This window comes from Pangasianodon hypophthalmus, chromosome 16 (genome assembly GCF_027358585.1).
Source record: "Pangasianodon hypophthalmus isolate fPanHyp1 chromosome 16, fPanHyp1.pri, whole genome shotgun sequence".
NCBI classification, from domain to species: domain Eukaryota; kingdom Metazoa; phylum Chordata; class Actinopteri; order Siluriformes; family Pangasiidae; genus Pangasianodon; species Pangasianodon hypophthalmus.
This window is the reverse complement of record NC_069725.1, coordinates 16,694,204-16,714,688: the sequence shown is the minus strand read 5'-3', so window position 1 is coordinate 16,714,688 and position 20,485 is coordinate 16,694,204. Positions and strand designations below refer to the sequence as shown.

Below are 20,485 nucleotides of genomic sequence, written 5' to 3'. Positions count from 1 at the left end.
CGGAGCACGAGCTAGGGCTTGAATTTGAAAATGAACTTGAAACCTGGGAGGAGGACTCAGATGCCACGAGGAAGCCTCCCCACAAAGCAAAATCATTAAGTCCCATGCCAGCCTCAGCACACCCAACAAGCAGCCCTTTATAACTTGCACAATGAGCAACAGCTGCACTTTGAAGCCCTCACTCAGGAGCACGGTGAGGACTGATGGTGCCCCGGAAGCTGGTGCTGCTGTGACTGTTCCCACCATCCAGCACATGATGCTCAAAGAGATTTTCAAGCGTGCGGCAGCTGCGTGGGAATGACCCAAGGATGAATAGCCCTGCAAGTTCATCCCCCTGCAGTTTGCGCATCTTGATCACAGAATCATGCCCAAAAAGTTCTACCTTGGTCTCATCACATAATACCATGTGGCAAAATCATTTGGGCTGATTTAGGCAAGCTTGGATGCTTTTTTGGTTTCATGAGAAAAGGCTTCCATCTAGCTACCCCATAGCCCAGACATGTGAAGAATACCAGAGATTGTTGTCACATGCAGGGAGCAACCAGTACTTGCCACATATTCTTGCTGAAATGTTGCTGTAGGTCTCTTGGAAGCATCTCTGATAAGTTTTTATTATGTCACTAAGGTATTTCAATTTGTTTTTCATTTGACTTTTTTTGGTTGCTATATCACATTAAAGGTGACAAAAGATCTGACATGTTTTATCTGGGTTTCATTTTTACATCACAAAAACCTGCCTTTTTAACTGGGGTGTGTTGAACTTTAATATCCATTGTAGAAAACCTGCAGTGGCATGAAAGTTTTCTTTTCTGCTGCTGTATTTGGAAATGTAATGTACTGCAGCATAAGCTCTCGGAATGCATGTAAGATACTGTCATTATTAAACTCATTGTTGGGAAATGCCAGACCTGTGTCCTATTTCTTGAAATGTTCCTTCCTTTCCAAAGCTCTCTATGCCAAATCCTCAAGTAAAGCATCATCCCAATCAATCTGTTGTTCTGTCTTTTATATGATTTTACTTAATATTTTTTATGTCAACTCTCTGCATCTTGTTGTAAGCACCGAAATCAGTAATTACGCTGTCAATTATACTGAAATAAGTGACAATAAGTGTGATCAGAGTGCCTCATCAATTTACCCACTTGCACATGCATACACATTGTCAGAAGTGTGTGGAAATCCTCAAATGCAAGAAGAATACTTGATAAATCACATTCTGTGAGTAGAACTGCACATATAAATGGTTTACACATAAAACTGTGCATGCACACAGTTGATAAATGAAACCCATGGAGACTGTTAATCATTGTTTTATTTCTTTTCACAATAATTACTGTAAATCACTCTACATGGAACTCTGTCAGTTAAGTCTGTCCTCTATTTTCCTAGGCTCTGATAATGGCCCTGAGGAGGAGACACTCCTCATAGTGGCAGGTTATAGTAGGGGTCAGCTCGCCTGTAGGCCAAGGCAACGTCTGTTTGAAAAGGGGAGCATACTGTGGATAGCAAGGAACAATTGCAGGTTTCCCTTCAAAGAATACTCTGAGGAACGCTGTGAGGTCAATAGATGTAACCATATCTACAAGGTATGTAGTTCTCCCACTGTTTTTGCTGCAGTATGTCTCTTGGACTGCTGGGTAACAATTCTCAACCTGCTCTTCATTCCAAAATGCAAGACCCACAGGTGCAAATAACCAGGTCATCTGTGGCAACATACAGTGGCGTCCAAAAGTCTCAGACTGGTAGTGAAAATGCTTCTATTTTGCATTCTTTTTTTAAATTTAATACATCGATTTTCATTACAAATTATATTATTCAGTGAAAAGTAGAATCTTTGAAATATTTGCTTTAATTATATATATATAATCAATAGGCCATAACATTTAACACCACCTGCGAGGCATGGACTCCACAAGACCTCTAAAGGTGTGCTGTGGTTTCTGGCACAAAGACATTAGCAGCAGAGCCTTTAAGTTCTGTAAGTTGAGAGGTCGGGCCTCCATGGATCGGACTTGTTTGTCCAGCACATCCCACAGATCGACTAGATTGAGATCTGGGGAATTTGGCGGCCAAGTCAACACCTTTGAACTCTTTGTTATGTTCCTCAAACCATTCCTGAACAATTTTTGCAGTGTAGTAGGGCACACTATCCTGCTGAAAGATGCCACTACCATTAGGGAATACCGTTGCCACAAAAGGGTGTACTTTTGGGGTCTGAAACAATGTTTAGGTAGGTGGTATGTGTCAAAGTAACATCCACATGAATGCCAGGACCCTAGGTTTCCCAGCAGAACATTGCCCAGAGCATCACACTGCCTCCACCGGCTTGCCTTCTTCCCATAGTGCATCCTGGTGCCATCTCTTCCCTAGGTAAGCGATTTTGGTAAGTACTAACCACTGCATACCGGGAACACCCTCATAAGACCTGACGTTTTGGAGTCGCTCTGACCCAGTCGTTTAGTATCACAATTTGGCCCTTGTCAAAGTCACTCAGATCCTTATGCTTGCCCATTTTTCCTGCTTCCAACACATCAACTTCGAGAACTGACTGCTCACTTGCTGCCTAATATATCCCATCCTTTGACAGGTGCCACTGTAACGAGATAATCAATGTTATATATATACACATATATATATATATATATACACGTTCTTAGTTTGCTGAAGGTGTTGGTGATTCACACCACTCCTGGCGATTAAGGGAGCTGAGTTAGAACCTAAGTTTGTTTGGCAGCGGCGCAATGCATATTATACAGATAAAGGGATCCCTGGCTGTGTATAGTTTGTTATAGAGATCATTTCGTTCAGTGCAAATTGGATAAGCAAAGTATGAGACAACATTTTTTTGTTGTTATTCCGGAAACGATAAACTGTTTAAAAAAAAAACTATAAAAAAATCAAACATATTTACGTTTTTTTTTTTTTTTTAAACATACTGGAATGTGTCATGGCCCACATCGCAGAGACTCGTACAAAAAGCTCTGAACACCAACTTTAATATTTGAATACCAGTCTAAATATTACAGTTTATATGCACGATCCATAAGTCTTGGTATTAATCGTGCATGCCGACATTACATTAATATATAAACGACTTACTGAATTAATAGCTCCTTCTCTTTAGCGATTGTGTGTGCAAAGGTTGAGCACTTACATAAACCAACCGAAGTAGCTCACTGACTGAGGACACGGAGCATAAAGTTCCACAAAGCATTTTAACCTGAATGTTTTTCTCCCACTGTGTTGGCTAAATAATTCTAAAAACTAACCTTTGGGCGTCGGGTGACCGCCTGATTTACCCGGTCCACCACCGCCTGCATCTTCTTCCCAACCTCTTCCGACATCGCTACTCTCCACATAGCATTCATAGCCGTAAAACTGTCCAATAGCTGAAACAGTTTGACAACGTGCAAAAAAAAAAAAATATGACATGTCCGGTCTCGTGGCTGTCAAAATAAAGGTCTTCGATCTGCATCACCAGTCCTGTAGCTTACAATACGTGGAAATTAAGTGGCAAGGGTGAGGGTACGGAGGGTTTTGGGAACGTTGCAAAAACTGTATACTACAGACTATGCAATCGCGTCAAACTGTTTACAAATCAGCCTGTAATTATTATAGATTTTAAGCTTAATTATTACATTTCCACTGCTTATAATTTCTGCTTTGAAAGGTAAATTGCACAATAAGTGTGTTTACATGTAGAACGTAATCTGAGAACTGCACGAATTTTTTTCATATTTTGTCAATAATCCGAGATTTACCTCAGTTTATTTCAGTAATCTGAGAACAGAATAAAACATTACTGAGGAGTGCACAGAGGTGGTGAGCCAAAAAAAAGCAAGTAAAAATACATTTATTTTATTTAAAAAAAAAAAAGACTCAAGTAAGAGTATACTGTAGTTTGTTGTCCTAATGACTTCTTCGGAAAGAATATGAAAGTATCTGGTGAAAACCTTAAAGTAGCGGCTTACACAGGATTTGAACTTCTGGACCAGCAGTGGTGATAATGCTCAATGTAAATAAATAAAAACAAAAATAATTTAAACAAATATAATTAAAATTATGTATTACATCGTACAGAAGGTTACGCCTCTCATCTATGAAAGAACGTTATGCATGGCAATATTTCTATCTAGGGGCATTAGCAGTAGCACCAGGGCCAGCTCGTATACACGGGCTAGCAGGGCCCATTTATATAAATGGGTATAAATGGGTTATACGGGCCCAATTAGAGTCCCCCTGTTTTTCAAAGATTAAAAAAATTTTCATCTTATTTGTGGTTAACAACATTTTAAAGAGTATCATTTTTGGATTTTTGTGAAACCAAGTGCAACAGCACCACCAGCAGCTATAAGAGAAAGCAGGGCTGTGGGCTAGGTTTAACGAGCATAGTTGCGTAGTTGTGTGTACATTTGGAGAAATATGCATGGACTCCCACATGTTTACTTCACATTTTTTAGACAGAATCATCGTTCTGATACATTTTCCAATAAATTATGCGATCTGATGAACATGAAGTTTCGTATAACGCTCTCCCTTTAGACAGAAATTTTTCAGATGAAACAAGAAGCCAATAAATGTACAATTACGACAATATATGGTTCGTATGTGTTTTTCATGCGATTTTTTTTTTATTTATAAATTGTTATGTGTAGCGTGATGCTAATTATTAGTATCAGGCTACACGTGACAATTTATGAGATTAATATTGTTTTTTGCTCAAAACTCACAAATAACAGTCTGAGTAATTCTGAGTCTTGAACAGTAAACTCTCAAGAGTCAGCTTTCTAAAGGTATCTTGGTTATGTACAGCAACCTTTTTATTTTGCAACTGCACTTATTACTCCGGTGTCAAGCGCCAGCTGTGAGATAGACTTCTCCACAATGAACAGGGTAAAGCAAACTGCTACAACTTTCAAATTACCACTTACAAGGTAATACGAACGCAGCACAACTCATCGCGCATGTGCACATATTCAAGCATGCCTAAAAACGCGAGGCTGAATTTCAAATAGGTCCCTACAGCCCATATAAGTGAACTACATAGGGTATGAAATAATGGCTCCTTCGCCCTATATAGTGCACTAAATGTCTAAAAGTAAGTCATTTGTGAATCAGCCCGTGACGGACAGAACGGAACACTGAATCACTCCCCATTACTGCGAAGCCCTGTTCCAATTGTGTGCACGGTTTTCCTAATTTCGCCTTTATACAAGAGCAGTGCGGCATCATGGTTCTTGATCTAGACCTTTTTCGGACAGACAAAGGCGGCGATCCAGAAATTGTGAGAGAGACGCAACGAAAAAGGTTTAAAGATGTGTCCTTGGTGGATAAACTCGTTCAAGCAGATAAGGAATGGAGGAAGTGTGAGTGGCGCGTTACTTGCTAACAAAGCTAGTTGTTGCTACGTACCCATATGACAATCGCTAATTAGTTACCATGTTTTTAGTTGCAAGATAGTTGTAGCATAATAAAAATTGTGCATATTAAAAATTCTATGAATTGAATTCTAAAGCATTGTCGAGTGTTTATAATGAACTAATAAGCCGTTCCGGGCTAGCATGCTAACCGTTTATTTGACTTGCCATATTGCAGCAACATCGATTTATCGCTGTCAGGTGGCTAGCTATATATTTTTTTTTAATTTATTCTAACTTCATTTACTGCCTTACACTGCAGTTGAGCAACTATTATAAGATTAGTTGATCAAAGTATGTGTTGTGTAGGAAGTGTAATTGTCCCAGTATGATGTCATCACACCTCTAGAAGCAGTCTGATGCAATCCTTCTGAATGAACGAAACAGGTCTAAAGTGTTTGTAAGATTTGCTGCCTGTCATTGCTCGCTGTTACAACATCTCTTGGCTAATAATTTTCCTGATTCCCAAGTGTATTCATACATGATCATGTAGTGACATCACTAATCACTAACAGTTTAAAATGCTTTTAAATGCTTTTAAACTGTGTTAATATCTGCTACTTGTCGTCTCTTTAAACATCTGAATAAGTGAAATCTGTTGTCTTTTTAAAATAATATGCTGCAGTTTAGCACAAAATTGATTTCTTTTTGCACACATCATGTCCAAAAAAAAAAAGAATATTGGTCAAATTTCAAAGATGTAGAATTCAGTTCAAATAACAGCACTGCCAAGGCGCTAAACCAATAATCAACCAACATGTACCATATCAAATATCATCTTCTTCTTCCAGGTCGCTTCATTGCTGACAACCTCAACAAGGCAAAGAATTTATGCAGCAAATCTGTTGGTGAGAAAATGAAGGTACAAGTCCCAATGATTGAACTGTTTTTAAGAAAACAATTTAAGTTCTTATAGTTTGTTCATATTTGCTGAACATTTCAAACATTGCATGTTCTGCATCATATCCTAATGTAAAAATGATAAAATCTGTTGTAATGTTTAATAAGTGTAGGAGGATTTATCGGATATAGTTTGAAATCAGCCAATTTTTGGCCTAAATATGGTTGGCGATTAGCCAATATGTCTTTTATCTGGCTGATAAGGCAAGCCAATCAATGACACAAAACATATATATATATATATATATATATATATATATATATATATATATATATATATATATAATTTTTTTTTTTTTTTTTTTTTTTTTTTTTTTTTTTTTTTAAATAAATAAATAAACAATATCTGTCTCAGGCCAAGCCAATGCTACTTGCAGTGTAGCCTCATGAGGGAAACAAAGCAAAGTATTTTAACACCACTAGCCTAATACGACACTTTGGAGTACATCACGCAGCCAACTACAGTGCGTATCAAAAGAGAGCAGAACTAGCAGATGTGGATAGTCACTAAACTACAGAGCACAGTAAAGGACGAAAAGCTAAAGGAATCACGAGTAAAATGAAGGCATTTATTGTGCTAGATAACCAGCCATGCTCAGTTGTTGATGTGGGATTCTGTGGCCATGCATATCCCAGTCGGAAATACTTTTGTTTCCCATCGCCAAGCTCTATCAAATGGTTTATGCCCATATTTGTGAAAAATAATGTTACCATATTGAGTTCTGATGTCAGTCCCATGTCCATGTTAATCTCAACAGCTAAGTGGATGGATTTGCTTTTGCTGATTAACAGTAAGCCCTGAATCAGCTACATAGCTGTGTGCTTATGGGACTTTGTTTTTTTTGTAGTTGTTTAATTAAATATTTACATTTCTGTAAAGCTGCTTTGTGAAAATGTCAATTGTTAAAAGTGCTATATAAAATAAACAAGATTTTATCTATTTATCCAGTTTTATCTTGCTGCTTTTTTCAAGGTTGTCATGTTTAATATCACCTTTGGTATTTCTGTTTGAAAGTAACATTTAGAAAATATTTAAGGCACATACCTTAGTCATAAAAGCTTTTTTGTGAGCTAGTTAGTTTTAGTAGGCAGTTAACAATTTGAAACCATGTTTGGTGTTTGTTCCTGAGTAGATGTTGTGTTGTGTTGATGTTGATCAGTCACTCATGCATAATAACAATCAACAGTAAGCATCAGCCTCTCAGAATGGGTCTGTTTCTAATGTTTTTTACTGTTTATTTAAATATTTTTATTTAATTAATGTAGGCTTGTTGGTGGTTTAGTATTAGTTCTGGACTACTTGGACAGTGGCAGTATGGCAAAATAACATGTTGTTGCGTCATATACATGACATGTTATTTATATGCATGGCAAGAGGATTTTCATTATATTTCTACTTATTTTGCTTTCACTATGACCAGAAGAAGGAGCCAGTTGGAGATGATGAAACCCTCCCAGAGGAGGTCCAGAACCTGGAGACACTCACAGCAGACATATTATCAGTGAGTCAGATTTAGTAATATATTATACATGTATCATGTATGTAACACATCATGCACAAATCTGTTCACAGCCTTATTCAAAGTATGTTTAATATATGAGTAGTTTGTTTTTATCGTTGTGATCATTTGGTTCATTATGGATGTATTATGTAAGGAATAAAACACAAAGAGGCACAAAAAGGCGCCTAAGCCTTTCTATGGTAGGGAAAACCCTGCGCTACTTTCCAAACCTATAGTTATTCGAACTGTTGTTCGAACTTCCACGTATTTCCAGACTTGCTAAAAGGATTATCTCAGCCCTGTCAAGTATCAAAAGCAAGAAAAGTAATCACCTGAGTACCATGAGTTCCATGAGTCCATTTAAAGATAGTAAATCTCAATTATATTTGTTTTTTGTCATGGAAACAGTACAGCATTACACTTTCACTTGTTTTTATTAGTGGGATGACAAGCAATTTTTGTGGCTCTTCACAGTACAATTCTGTGTGGTGTGGCTTTTGAATTATTGCAGTCTGGGGACCACTGCTTTAAAGGAAAAGCTTTACTCCATCTATTATACAGCCTTGTCACTGAAGTCTCCTTCCACAAGTGTAAAACATTTTTCTTACACAAAGTTACATCATTATCAATGGTGTTAGATTTTTCTTTGTTAAATAACACTTTTTAAATAAATCTGTTTCTCAGGCTTTTGTTTAATGTGCACACTTGCATAGGGTTTGTTAACATTTTTTTGTCACTCTATTTCTGACCAACGAATGAAGGGCTTTACGAGTACAGTTTCATCCCTGCTTTCATGTACACGCTCCTCAGCAAATGTTCTTTCTGTTTTGTTTAAGTATATGTAGTGCAAAGTATCAATTTTGTTCCAATTCAGACCCGTGAAAATGGCCAGAGAATATATTGCTTGAGAAGTAAGCAGAATGGTTTTTTTTTTTTTTTTTTTTTTTTTTTTTCTTTCTTTCTTTCTCCCCCCCTTTAGTTTGTAAATTGCCCACATATTGTGTCTTATTCATTACACAGACTATAAAGATGCTTCCATCACTATAAAGATGTAGTGTTTTTTATAACTAACAGTGTTCTGTCCATTTCTGTCTCTGTATGTTATGTCTCTAACAGACACTGACTGTAACTCAGATTAAAAAGGTTCGAATGTTGGTGGATGAAGCAATTCAAAAAACAGACAATGAGAGGCTGAGGCTGGAGATGGAGCGCTTTGAATCCCTGAGAGAGATTGGCAACCTCCTACACCCTTCTGTTCCCATTAGCAATGATGAGGTGAAATTTTGCACCAACATGCTAAATATGGAAAGATTGGGCTGACTCAAATAGGTGTTCATTCTTTTTCTGTTTTTACTGACTGTTGAACTCAGTAGGAAGTGTTTGAATTAAGTAAATGGAAATGGAACTTGGGCTACATTCATACAGCAATACAAATTTCCTAAGACTGGACAATAGGCACAGTAAAGGACAGTGCAGTGCTAACTAGTACACAGTTCTAGGTGGCAAAAATGGACAGAGTGCCATATGTAACAGATGGTGCAAAAAGAAATAACAATATAATAGTACAATCTGGTAAATGTAAACATAACATACTATTGACACTATGTATTTACTATGATAAAGCCTCTCCAGCAGATCATCATGCAGGTTGGTTGTTGCATGATTTTTTTATACTTTAGTAGTGTCTGGCGATGGTGTCTACCATCTTTTAACGGTTGCTCCGATGTCCATGTGCCATTAAAAAGTATGGCTAAGAACATAAATAGCACCATTTTGGATCTGAAGCTGCCGCTGCATGCTGTTGCCACATCACGATCTTGGGTCAGTTCTCCCACCCTTTTTGCTGAGATGATCAACATCAGAATGGGCTTTCATCAATGACCTCTATTCTTGACTAGCTTCCTGTATGAATCTGAACAGAGATCTTGAGGGACTCCAGTACAAGGGAGATCCCACGCCCGACCCTTGGGGAGTGTGGAGGATGGAGGGCATCGAGCTCCTTTCTGCACTACTATAAACTTAAGAGCTCCCAGTGTACAAGGCCCTCGTGCTAAGTTCTAGGATTCAGGAGCATTTCCTGAACTGCCATGCCATTAGTCCTACCAAGTGTCAAGTGGCTTTATTGGCATTTCGACCTTATGCAGCTAGTAAGTACCAAAGATCCAAACCCACAGACGCAGATGGCATGGCTGAGCATGTCACACCTTTCTGTGCTGCCGTGGTGAGTTATGTACCTGACTGTCGCTATGTTGTCAGAATGGATCGTGAATTGACTTTACTGCAGCCGCCTTCAGGTGCTGCTTGTTTGTGGGTCTTTCTGCCTTCAGTTTTGTGTTCAGTAAGTGAAAACCATGCTCAGTTGGGTTGAGGTCAGGTGACTGACTCACCTTTTAAGACCATGACCTGACCATTTAAGAATATTCCATTTCCAAGCTCATGGGTTGCTTTCATGGTACATTTTGGGTCGTTATCCATCTGTACTGTGAATATCAGTTTTGCAGCATTTGAACGAATCTGAGCCGAAAGTATAGCTCTATACACTTCAGAATTCATCCTGCTACTTCTTTCAGCAGTTACATCATCAATAAACACCAGTGACTCATTCTATTGGCAGCCATACATGCCCATGCCATAACACTACCTCCACATGTTTGACAGATTATGTGGTATGCTTTGGATCATGAGCCCTTCCTTTCCTTCTCCATACTCTTCTCTTCCCATCATTCTGGTACAAGTGAATCTTGCATCAGAACTGGTCAGACTTTTCTTTTTCCCCCAAAGAGTTTTTGTTTTGTTTTAAACAAAGTCTAATCTGGCCTTTCTGTTCTTGAGTGTTACCAGTGGTTTGCATCTAGATGTAAACCATCTGTATTTACATTCCTGAAGGCATCTCTTGATTGTAGACTTGATTGTAGATTGTTGAAGGCATCTCTTGATTTCCTACAATTGTAGACTGTAGGAAAGATGTTGTGAAGGGTTTTTTTTCACCAAGGAAAGAATTGTGTTCATCCACTGAAGTTGTCTTCCATGGTCCTCCATGCCTTTTGGTGTTGCTGAGCTTGCATTCATTCTTTTTCAGAATGTACCAAATCATTGATTTGGCTACTCCTAAAGTTTCTGCTGTCTCTCTGATAGATCTGGGTTTTTTTCAGCCCAATGATGGCCTCCTTCACTTGCATCTACAGCCCTTGAATTAAAGTTGAAGCTCTACACATCAGTCACTTCTTGATAGCTTCATTTCAGATCCATTGTGGTGGTGTACAGAGGCAAAATTCTGAAAAATGTCACTGTACAAATACATGGCTCTCTGTGTGTGTGTGTGTGTGTGTGTGTGTGTGTGTGTGTGTGTGTATATATACCAATAAGCCATAACATTAAAACCACCTGCCTAATATTGTGTAGCTCCCTTGTGCCACCAAAACAGCTCTGACCCGTCGAGGCATGGACTCCAGAAGACCTCTGAAGGTGTGCTTTGGTATCTGGCACCAAGACGTTAGCAGCAGGTCCTTTAAATCTTGTAAGTTGCGGGTTGTTGCCTCCATGATCAGACTTGTTTGTCCAGCACATCCCACAGAAGCTTCATTAGATTCAGGTCTGGGCTGTTTGGAGGACAAAATCAACTCCTTGAACTCTTTGTCATGTTCCTCACACCATTCCTGAATGATTTTTGCAGTGTGGCAGGGCGCATTATCCTGCTGAAAGAGGCCACTGCCATTAGTAAATACCCTTGCCATGAAGGGGTGTACTTGGTGTGCAACAATGATTAGGTAGGTGGTATATGTCAAAGTAACATCCATGGTTCATGCTCCATGGTCCAGTTCTGATGCTTACGTGCCCATTGGAATGGGCTTAGTAATCTTTTTTGATGATGTAACTCATCATGGCAGCAGCATGAATTCAGAAGTCTACAGAAATATTCTGTCTGCCAATTTACAGAGAAATGTATCCAATCTAATTGGGAGGAAGTTCATCATGCAGCAAGACAGTGACCCAAAGCACACTGCCAACACAACAAAGGACTTCATCAGCATAAAAAAAGTGAAAGGTTTTAGACTGGCCAAGTCAATCACCAAACCTTAACCCAACTGCGCATACATTTCTTCTACTGAAGAGGAGACTGACGGGAGAAACCCTCCAAAACAAACAACAACTGAAACAAGCTGCAGTACAAGCTTGGAAAAGCATCACAGAAGAAGAATGCAACAGTTTGGTGATGTCAGTGGGTTGCCGTCTTGATGCGGTTATTGCAAACAAGGGATATGCAACCAAATATTAAGTGTCATTTACTTTAATTTAGTTTAAGAATATCTGTTCCAATACTTTAGCTCACCTAAAAATTGGGTGGTCTGCCACCAAAGGTGTAATGTTCTAAGTTGTTTATTAGATATAGATGTAAACATTAGGAAGTGAAGGCTGAAATTCTGATCTGTTGTCTTATGTTCATCTTCTGATCCCAAATGTCTTCAGTGTATAGCATATCGTTCTTAAAGAAGCGACAGCTGGGGTAGAGTGACTAATAGCTTGTAGTATGTGTAGTATAGGTACAGTTTCAATGTAATGAACTATAGAACTTAGGCAGAATTATAGTTATAGAAGTTATGTAGTGAACACAGACAAGTGGAGTGATACAAACAGTGAAATATCCCGTGCTGTTATATTAAATATCAGTACTCTTGGAATGCCGCTTGTCCAATCAAATTAGTGGGCTGGAACTAACTGTTGTATGAAATTATTATTATTATTATTATTATTATTATTATTATTGCTATAACAACATTTTCAACTAACTACAGTTTTTAAATTATTTTTTAGTACATTGTGATACAGGACCAAAAACTTTTTCCCCATTATCAGTTACATTAAATAAATGTGTCAAACTCAAGGCCTGCATGACAAATACAGCTTGGTCCCATGTTTTATTTGGTTATTTTACTATAATGTGCCTGTTATTTAAATGCACATTGTTAGATCACCCTCTTAATTAGCCAAATTCACCAGTGTATATGGTTTATAAATTCTCAAATCTAAGATCTATAGCGATTCTCTTATTGTGAAGTTATTGTGGTTTCAAAAATAATGGAGTAATGTACAAATGTTTTTTTTTTTTTTTTTTTGTTTTTTTTTCTTTTTTTCCCCTCCCCACCTCCCCTCTGTCATATTACTTGACTAATTACTTTCTAGTCATGCAGCATAATTTGAGGTTAATAGGTTGTTGATGAATGTTGCACTTCATTAGGATGCTGATAATAAAGTTGAGCGCACCTGGGGTGACTGCACAGTGCAGAAGAAGTACTCTCACGTGGATCTGGTTGTCATGGTGGATGGATATGAAGGAGAGAAAGGTGCCATCATTGCGGGAAGCAGAGGATATTTCTTGAAGGTTGAGTATAAAAATGACACCTGATTTATGCATATTTAGATAAATTATACAAAAATGTTGATCTTGAGCATGTATTGCTGGTGGGCTGCCCTGTTCTGTGTAGATAATGTAGAACCATAGTACTTGATGTGTACTATGTACAGCCTCCTTTGCATAATTTAATGTTTCATACTGTTTGTAAGCTATGGGTTTAAAGTATCTGCCTGATGATTAAAAATGTAAATATTCATATTCAAATGTCAAGTATTGGAGCATAATTTTACATTTTGGAACACAATGTGTAATAACTACTTAGTGTGTTTGTGTTGTTTTTCATTAGGGACCTCTAGTTTTCCTGGAGCAGGCTTTGATTAACTACGCCCTGCGGATCCTTTACAGCAGGAATTACACTCTCCTCTATACGCCATTCTTCATGCGGAAAGAGGTCATGCAAGAGGTTGCTCAGCTCAGCCAGTTTGATGAGGAACTATATAAGGTTTTTACTTTCACTTTTACTTACTGACAGGGATGTAAAAAAGAGAAAAAAAAAAAGTAAAAATCTTAGTTAGAACTGGAAGTAAGCTGTACTCAAGTAAAAGTAAAAAGTTTGCTACTTTTAAATGTACTCTACTATTAAAAAGTAACTGGGTACCTCCTAAAATTAAATTAATGTCATGTTTCCATGAGTAAAATCTGCTACAAGATGTTTTTATTTTAAACAATTGCACAGTTTTGCCAAAAACTATCCTTCGAAATTTGTTGGTCATATTCATGAGAGATGGGAGATAAGCCGGTGTGAGTTCTCTTTCAATGTCTTGCTTAATGATATACGTTTCTGATATTTAGAAAACCGATGTGTATTTAGAAATTAAGCCGTATAGTAAATGTCATCACCTAATATGCATGCAGTTGAACAGTTTCTGGTATTGGTGTTAATTGATAGAATAAATAAAACAAATGCTTATATGGTCTGAATTTGGCAGAATTTGATTTTGATACCTGTGTCCAAAAATATACCCCATAGGGTGCATAATCATAAAGTTCTAACATTCTATGTGCTATTTCTCCAAACTTTTCCTCACTTCACTCAGCCTCAGCTGTTACTTTATGTTGTTAATGTTGTTAATGTTCTTAGTGTTATGTATGTAACATATGTAAATATAATCAAGTTTTAAAAACTGCCATTTATATTATATGAAAAAGTAACATGAACTATTTGTCTCCTGTGAAGTCCTTGAAAAATCAACTTTTGGTGCTTAAAAAAGAACGTAATTTTAACCAAGTGATGTCTGTATGAATCCTGTCTATGTGATTTAATATAGTTTGGATAAAGGGGTAGATTGAAAGAGCCATTTAAATACAGAAATTTCAAGTATCTTTTGTTTAAAATAAATCCCTCAGCAAATTCCCTATTTGCAATTTAAATTGGTTATTGGTATTGGGAACAGGGAATAATGATTAGATTAGTCATTGAAGAGAAAGTCATTAGAGTAACAAGATGTTAAATATTAAGAAGTTTTGTTTTACATTATATTGTTGAAAAAGTTGACAAAAACGCCAAATGTTATTCACACTGATTATTTGCTGATTAATTCACATGATTAATGGACTGTTAATATATTTGTTTTTTGTAGCCTTAGTGATGTGCATTTTGGTCATTTTGAAGCTTTCTGTACTTGACGGACAAAATGAGTGAATACTCAATTCCTTAAAGCTTTTCTTATTTATTTTCACTTGACATGTTTTGTATAGAATGTGTGTGCATGGTGTGCATCTTGGGTATATATCTCTGCCCTGCTTCACCTTGACCAGGATAAAATCGCTGTGACACCCTTTTGGGTATGGAGGAAAATGACGTCACGGAAGGCAGGCTTTGGGAGAGCATGATGTAGTCTTTTTCTTTTATTTTCTTTCCTTTCACCAGGGCTTCACTTGCCAACAGCTCAACAGCATCTGTGAACACACACAGACACGGATGTTTCTGCTGTGGTGCAGCTGTTTTCTGTCCATGCACTCTCTTTCCAGTCACTTACTGAAACACAGAAAAACATCTATTCATTAATCACACACAGGTGTCCATGGGGAGTCACTGTGCTGTCCTATGAGACTAGTGCGACCAGGCAAGGGCGAAAACACATCAGAATACTCTGATTGCTGAATACTGGTCTGCTTTCTGGGATGGTGATGCGTGGTCTCCACAGGGAACCAGGGTGGATTGAGACACATTTTTCAGGTTCACCTCTTGTCCCAGCTCCTCATGCTCAGAAATCATTGTCACCATGTCAACAGAGACTGCCTCTTTCCATGGTTTTAGGAGGTTGAGATGGTATATTTGTACAAATCCCACACCATACTATGCTAATGTAGGACTCTTCAATCAGTATTCCTCTGAATAGTGCCTGAAATTTTTGCCAATTGGTGCCCAGAATTAATTGATGGGTAAAGTGAGGTATAACCGCTGCCTCCACACTGTTTTTTTTTTCTTTTTTTTTTTTCTTTTTTTCTTTTTTTCTTTTTTTTTTGGCCCCAAAAATGTATACTTATGGGCACTAGTAGATATTCGTGAGTATCCCCATGCACACAGCTCGCCTTCACCTGGCGTGCTCTATCCAGTGCCCCACCTTAAATGAGGCTTTGATGAGATTTGATGATGTGTACCCCGTTGGATAGTTACAGGTATACCTACATCCCTACTTGATCAGGGAAAGCCTGTGGCACAACAGGGACCGTGACCAATACCCACCTTTATCATGTGGTATTGGTCCTGGAAATGCCTGGGCTCCCCGCAACCTGCCCAGGCTTGACCACTACACTTGTGGACTCTGGGGTCCCCCCTGTATGAAGAGAGAAAGGAGTAGAGGGAAGGGGGAAAAGGGGAGTTGAGAGAGAGCCTGGAAGGAAGCTGGGTCCAGGGATCCAGTTTTCGGGTAAATGCTCCCTGTCTCTGAGGGGCAGGGATGGGAGAAGTGCAGAGAACAGATGAAGAGAGAGGGAGAGAGAAAAGGTGTGGCTGCCTGCTCAAGGATATGCTGCCAGTTGGACCACCTCCTCCACAAGCAATTACTAAAAATGAGTGTTTTGTTTAAATGTGAGGTGATGGCACATTGTGCTATTGGCAGAATTGCATGCTATCTTTGAGAGCCATTGTACAATATTTTGTCAGCTAGTCCTCGATCGGTAGCTTGTGGTATTGCTTAGGCCTAGAATAAGGTTCCAAAGATCTGACAGAAATTATCACCTGTCAACTGTGCAGTGTCTGTAGACTGTCAGTCCCCACTCCTAATGCCACTGTAATTAAAAATGCAATGCAAGGGCTATAGTTCCATTTCTGGAAGAATTCATGTTTGTGGGACAAGAAATTGGTGTTTAGTACTTAACTTCAATAATGCAAGTTGTATTTGAATTTTGAAGAAGTTGCAAAATAAAATGAACAATAATTTTATAAATCTTTATAATAGATTGTTTGTTGTCATATTTGAGTAATCAATATTTGAAGTAAGTATTCATACCCATCCCTACCTTTGGGATTTTATTTTATATACTTCCTAATAGTTTAGAGTTTCTCTCTTTGTTCCCACAACCTTACCTGTGCAGGTTATTGGGAAGGGCAGTGAGCATTCTGATGATACATCAGTGGATGAGAAGTATTTGATTGCCACTTCAGAACAGCCCATAGCAGCCTTCTTGAGAGATGAGTGGCTCAAGCCCGAGGACCTGCCCATCCGCTTTGCTGGCATTTCTACCTGCTTCAGACAGGAAGTGGGGTCCCATGGCCGAGACACCCGTGGCATCTTTAGGGTTCACCAGTTTGAAAAGGTTAGTTTGCTTACTAAATTGGAGATGGGCAGTTTTTGTTGTATAATTGGCTTATTGACTGGGATAGATTCATCAAAATTTGCACAATTTTGTAATAGTAGTATTTCATCTTTTGGTGATTGAGTTGTAACTTTTAAAAAATAAAATAAATAACATCTCTGTGAATTCCAACACAGATTGAACAATTTGTGTATGCCTCACCTCACAACAACAAGTCATGGGAGATGTTTGATGAAATGATCACAACTGCAGAAGAATTCTACCAGTCGCTAGGATTACCCTACCGCATTGTTAACATTGTCTCTGGTCAGTCTTTTTCTTCTTTTTAAGACTTGAACTTAATTACCTTTGTGATGTATCTCAAAGGCAGAGATGAAAATAGTTTATAGTAGTAGTAGTAGTAGTAGTAGTAGTAGTTAGTAGTTAAGTTCAAATCTTAATTTCCAAAGATAGCTTATAATGCTAATCTTAGACATATTTAATATATTTACTAAAGGTTAAACACGGTTGAAAAAGCACTGTGGTCATATTATATTCTGGTAGTTTTTTGAGTGAGTTGAACCTCATACATATCATTTGGCCTGTTTTGTAGGTTCTTTGAACCATGCAGCCAGTAAGAAGCTGGACTTAGAGGCTTGGTTCCCAGGTTCTCAGGCTTTTAGGGAGCTGGTGTCCTGCTCCAATTGTACGGACTATCAAGCTCGCCGCTTACGTATACGCTATGGCCAGACGAAGAAGATGATGGACAAGGTAAGTCTGTCTTTGCCTTAGAGAAAAATGCCCTTAAGAAAGATGTTAGTACTAATAATTGAATACTCATGGAAAGTATGAAGTAATAATACAAAATGATAAAATAATGACTTTTTTGTGCAAGGCTGAGTTTGTGCACATGCTCAATGCAACCATGTGTGCTACTACCCGTGTAATATGTGCTATTCTGGAAAACTACCAGACTGCAGAGGGCATAATCATTCCAGAGCCACTCAGGGTGTTCATGCCTCCAGGTAATCATATTTATACGTTAGTCTATGTCAGTATATTTTAAGTGAATTTTATGGTTGTTTACTGCTACATGACTTTGGAGATTCTCAAGTTTATTGATCAATATTACTCAAACCAACTCTTTAGAGTAGAACCTTTGCTGACCGTGATGTAATGTTAAGTAACATTTGGCAGATTTTTCCAGACATATGGGATTTTGTCATTTAAATGCAAAATCTTTTAAAATTTTTTTAAAGATATTAGCATAGAATGAGTGTATTTGGTGAGGATTGTATATACTTTCTCATGTTTCATTTATTTTTTTTTTGTGGTTCTTTAATTTAGACTTAACAGAAATAATCAAGTTTGTGAAGGCAGCTCCTATTGACCAAGAGTTTTCAAAGAAGCACAAGAAACAACAAGAGGGAGGAAAGAAAAAGAAGCAGCAAGCCAATGCCACTGACTTGCAAAACAAAGTGGAGAACATGTCAGTGAACGACTCTTAAAAACTTCTGTCCTGCAGCTGTGGCTATTCATTACTGGTCCCTTCTAACTTCTATTTCATACCATTAGTCTATTATAATATATAATTTCATGCCACCTCTTTTTATTTTCTAATCATGCATGTAAATCTGTCAACATTATGGTTAGTTTCCTTGATGTGAAACATGGCTTCTTCACTGGTGACCTGTTCTAGCTGTCAACAGTGACATGTACAGAACTTGCTTGAGATATCTTCAAAGGGATATGAGTATGGTGGCACATCCAAATAAATGAATATGAAACAATGTGTCATGACTGTTTTATGACACTGTTAAAGCCAGTTTGGATTGTACTGTAGTTTGTACTAAACAGGGCAATATTATAAAATAATTAGCTGTCATGTTAGCACTTTGATCTGGGGAATGTTTCAAAAAAGTTCCTCTTGTTTTACTGGTATGACTGTAGCTGTGGCCTAGTGGCTGGTGAAGCCTGCCACCACCATATGCAGTGAACACCATGCTGTGTTTCTATACTACACTCCCATGATGCTTATGAAGTTTGTGTCACTACAGTTCATGGACACAATGCCTCACTGAAATAATTTTGTTCTGTAGACAATCCAGTTGAAACACAGTCACATTTTGGCAATGACAATGGAATGCTACTGTGGAATCCAGCAAACTCATGGTGACTGCACACATGAGCGTTTATTTTGAGCATGTGCAGTGCCACTGTACAAAAAACAAAAAAGAAAGCAAAAGAAAGAAGAACGTAAAAATTAAGCTTTGAGCTGCTGAAACGTGACTGCATATCAGTTGCTTTAGATATCTGCCTCACACATGCACTCAGCTCAGAGAGAAAGACAAATAGCTTGCTACTATACACTCACAAATAGGCCACAGGTGTGCCATGTTAAATCTCTCATTCCCACAGTCCCACTGCTAAACTGTACCCCCACCACCTGAATGGGGAGCTGTCTGGCCTGTGAGTTGACCCCCCCTTTTTAGTGAGCTCAGTCAGTGGACTGGTAAGGTCAGAATAGTTAGGTACAAATAATATCTTGCCAGCCCCAGGAACTATCTTGACCCAGGAACTTTTTGATCTTGAATCTTGGGCAGGCTGCAATTGCAGCAGACTTATTAATTTGGGGATGCACCTGCCTATGACCCACATGGAAGCCCAGATGCCATACCTCCATCCATCCAATAGCACATTTTGCTGGGTTTGCTGTGAGGCTGGACAGTCTCAAAGACTTTAGGACCACCATCACATAATGCCACACATGATTACTGTAGACTATTATGTCATTTAAGTACCCAGCGGCATGTGCATTGTGGGGCCTGATCCATCATGTTAGTGAGACAAATTCATGTAACCCGACCGGAGCTTTCCTTGGACTTGGGTGACAAAGGAATCTACCAATAGTCCTTTGTCAAATCCAGTGTCGAATTAAAATGAGACGAGCCTAGCCAATCGAGGAGTTCTTCAGTATGAGGCATTGGAGAGTCATCAAATTCAGAATCTACATTCACTTTGGGGAAGGCCACACAGAAATGGACCTCCCCATCTGCCTGGGGACCCAGCATTATGGGGCTGTGCCAGTCACTGTGGGACTCCTATAATTACTCCCATTTCCAGCATTTTCCCTAATTTGTCCTGAACCACATTTTTCTTGTGTTCAGGTACATGATACAGCTGGCTGCATACAAACATGCTGGGGGAGGAGTCTATGACATATTCTGTAAGGTTTGTGCATACAGGCAGGGGAGAAAACTTGCCCAAAAATTTGGATTGCAACTTGGCAACCTGCCCTCTGGGACAGTGAGAGATAGTCTCCGACTTGGATTGGAGGGGAATTGACACAATAAAATGCCACTAAAGAACAAAACCCCATTCATTCTGTTCCCAAAATTACTGGGTTGGAAACTAACCACCACCTTTATGTTATGCATTTGTCCCTTATAAACAATTTTGTGCAAGACCACAGGGTTTGTGTTCACATCACTGTGTATACACCACACCTTCAC

At 38.5% G+C, this 20,485-nt stretch overlaps 2 protein-coding genes across 4 annotated transcripts in view; one reads left to right on the top strand and one right to left on the bottom strand.

Moving 5' to 3' along the window:
* The window catches only part of plpbp (pyridoxal phosphate binding protein), a 30,853-nt gene extending 27,433 nt beyond the window's left edge, over positions 1-3,420 (bottom strand). The window contains exon 1 of one of the 2 annotated variants that reach the window (XM_026920784.3): positions 3,270-3,420. In XM_026920784.3, coding sequence (XP_026776585.1) covers positions 3,270-3,368 — 99 coding nt within the window. In that variant the 5' untranslated portion in view covers positions 3,369-3,420. Of the gene's footprint in view, positions 1-3,154 lie in introns of both variants that reach the window. The other variant, XM_026920785.3, reaches the window with a different exon arrangement.
* A 1,684-nt stretch (positions 3,421-5,104) lies between these two features.
* On the top strand, positions 5,105-18,763 carry sars1 (seryl-tRNA synthetase 1). Of its 2 annotated transcripts, XM_026920856.3 has the most exons (11): positions 5,108-5,366; positions 6,209-6,279; positions 7,739-7,819; positions 8,936-9,094; positions 13,056-13,199; positions 13,519-13,674; positions 16,773-16,994; positions 17,171-17,300; positions 17,587-17,744; positions 17,869-17,998; positions 18,321-18,763. In XM_026920856.3, exons 1-11 carry the CDS (start codon positions 5,231-5,233, stop codon positions 18,479-18,481), a joined length of 1,548 nt encoding a protein of 515 aa, XP_026776657.3. In that variant the 5' UTR covers positions 5,108-5,230; the 3' UTR covers positions 18,482-18,763. The 2 variants fall into 2 exon arrangements, with proteins under 2 accessions (XP_053096525.1, XP_026776657.3); XM_053240550.1 differs by lacking the exon at positions 8,936-9,094 and having other exon boundaries at positions 5,105-5,366.
* The last annotated feature ends 1,722 nt before the right edge of the window (positions 18,764-20,485 follow it).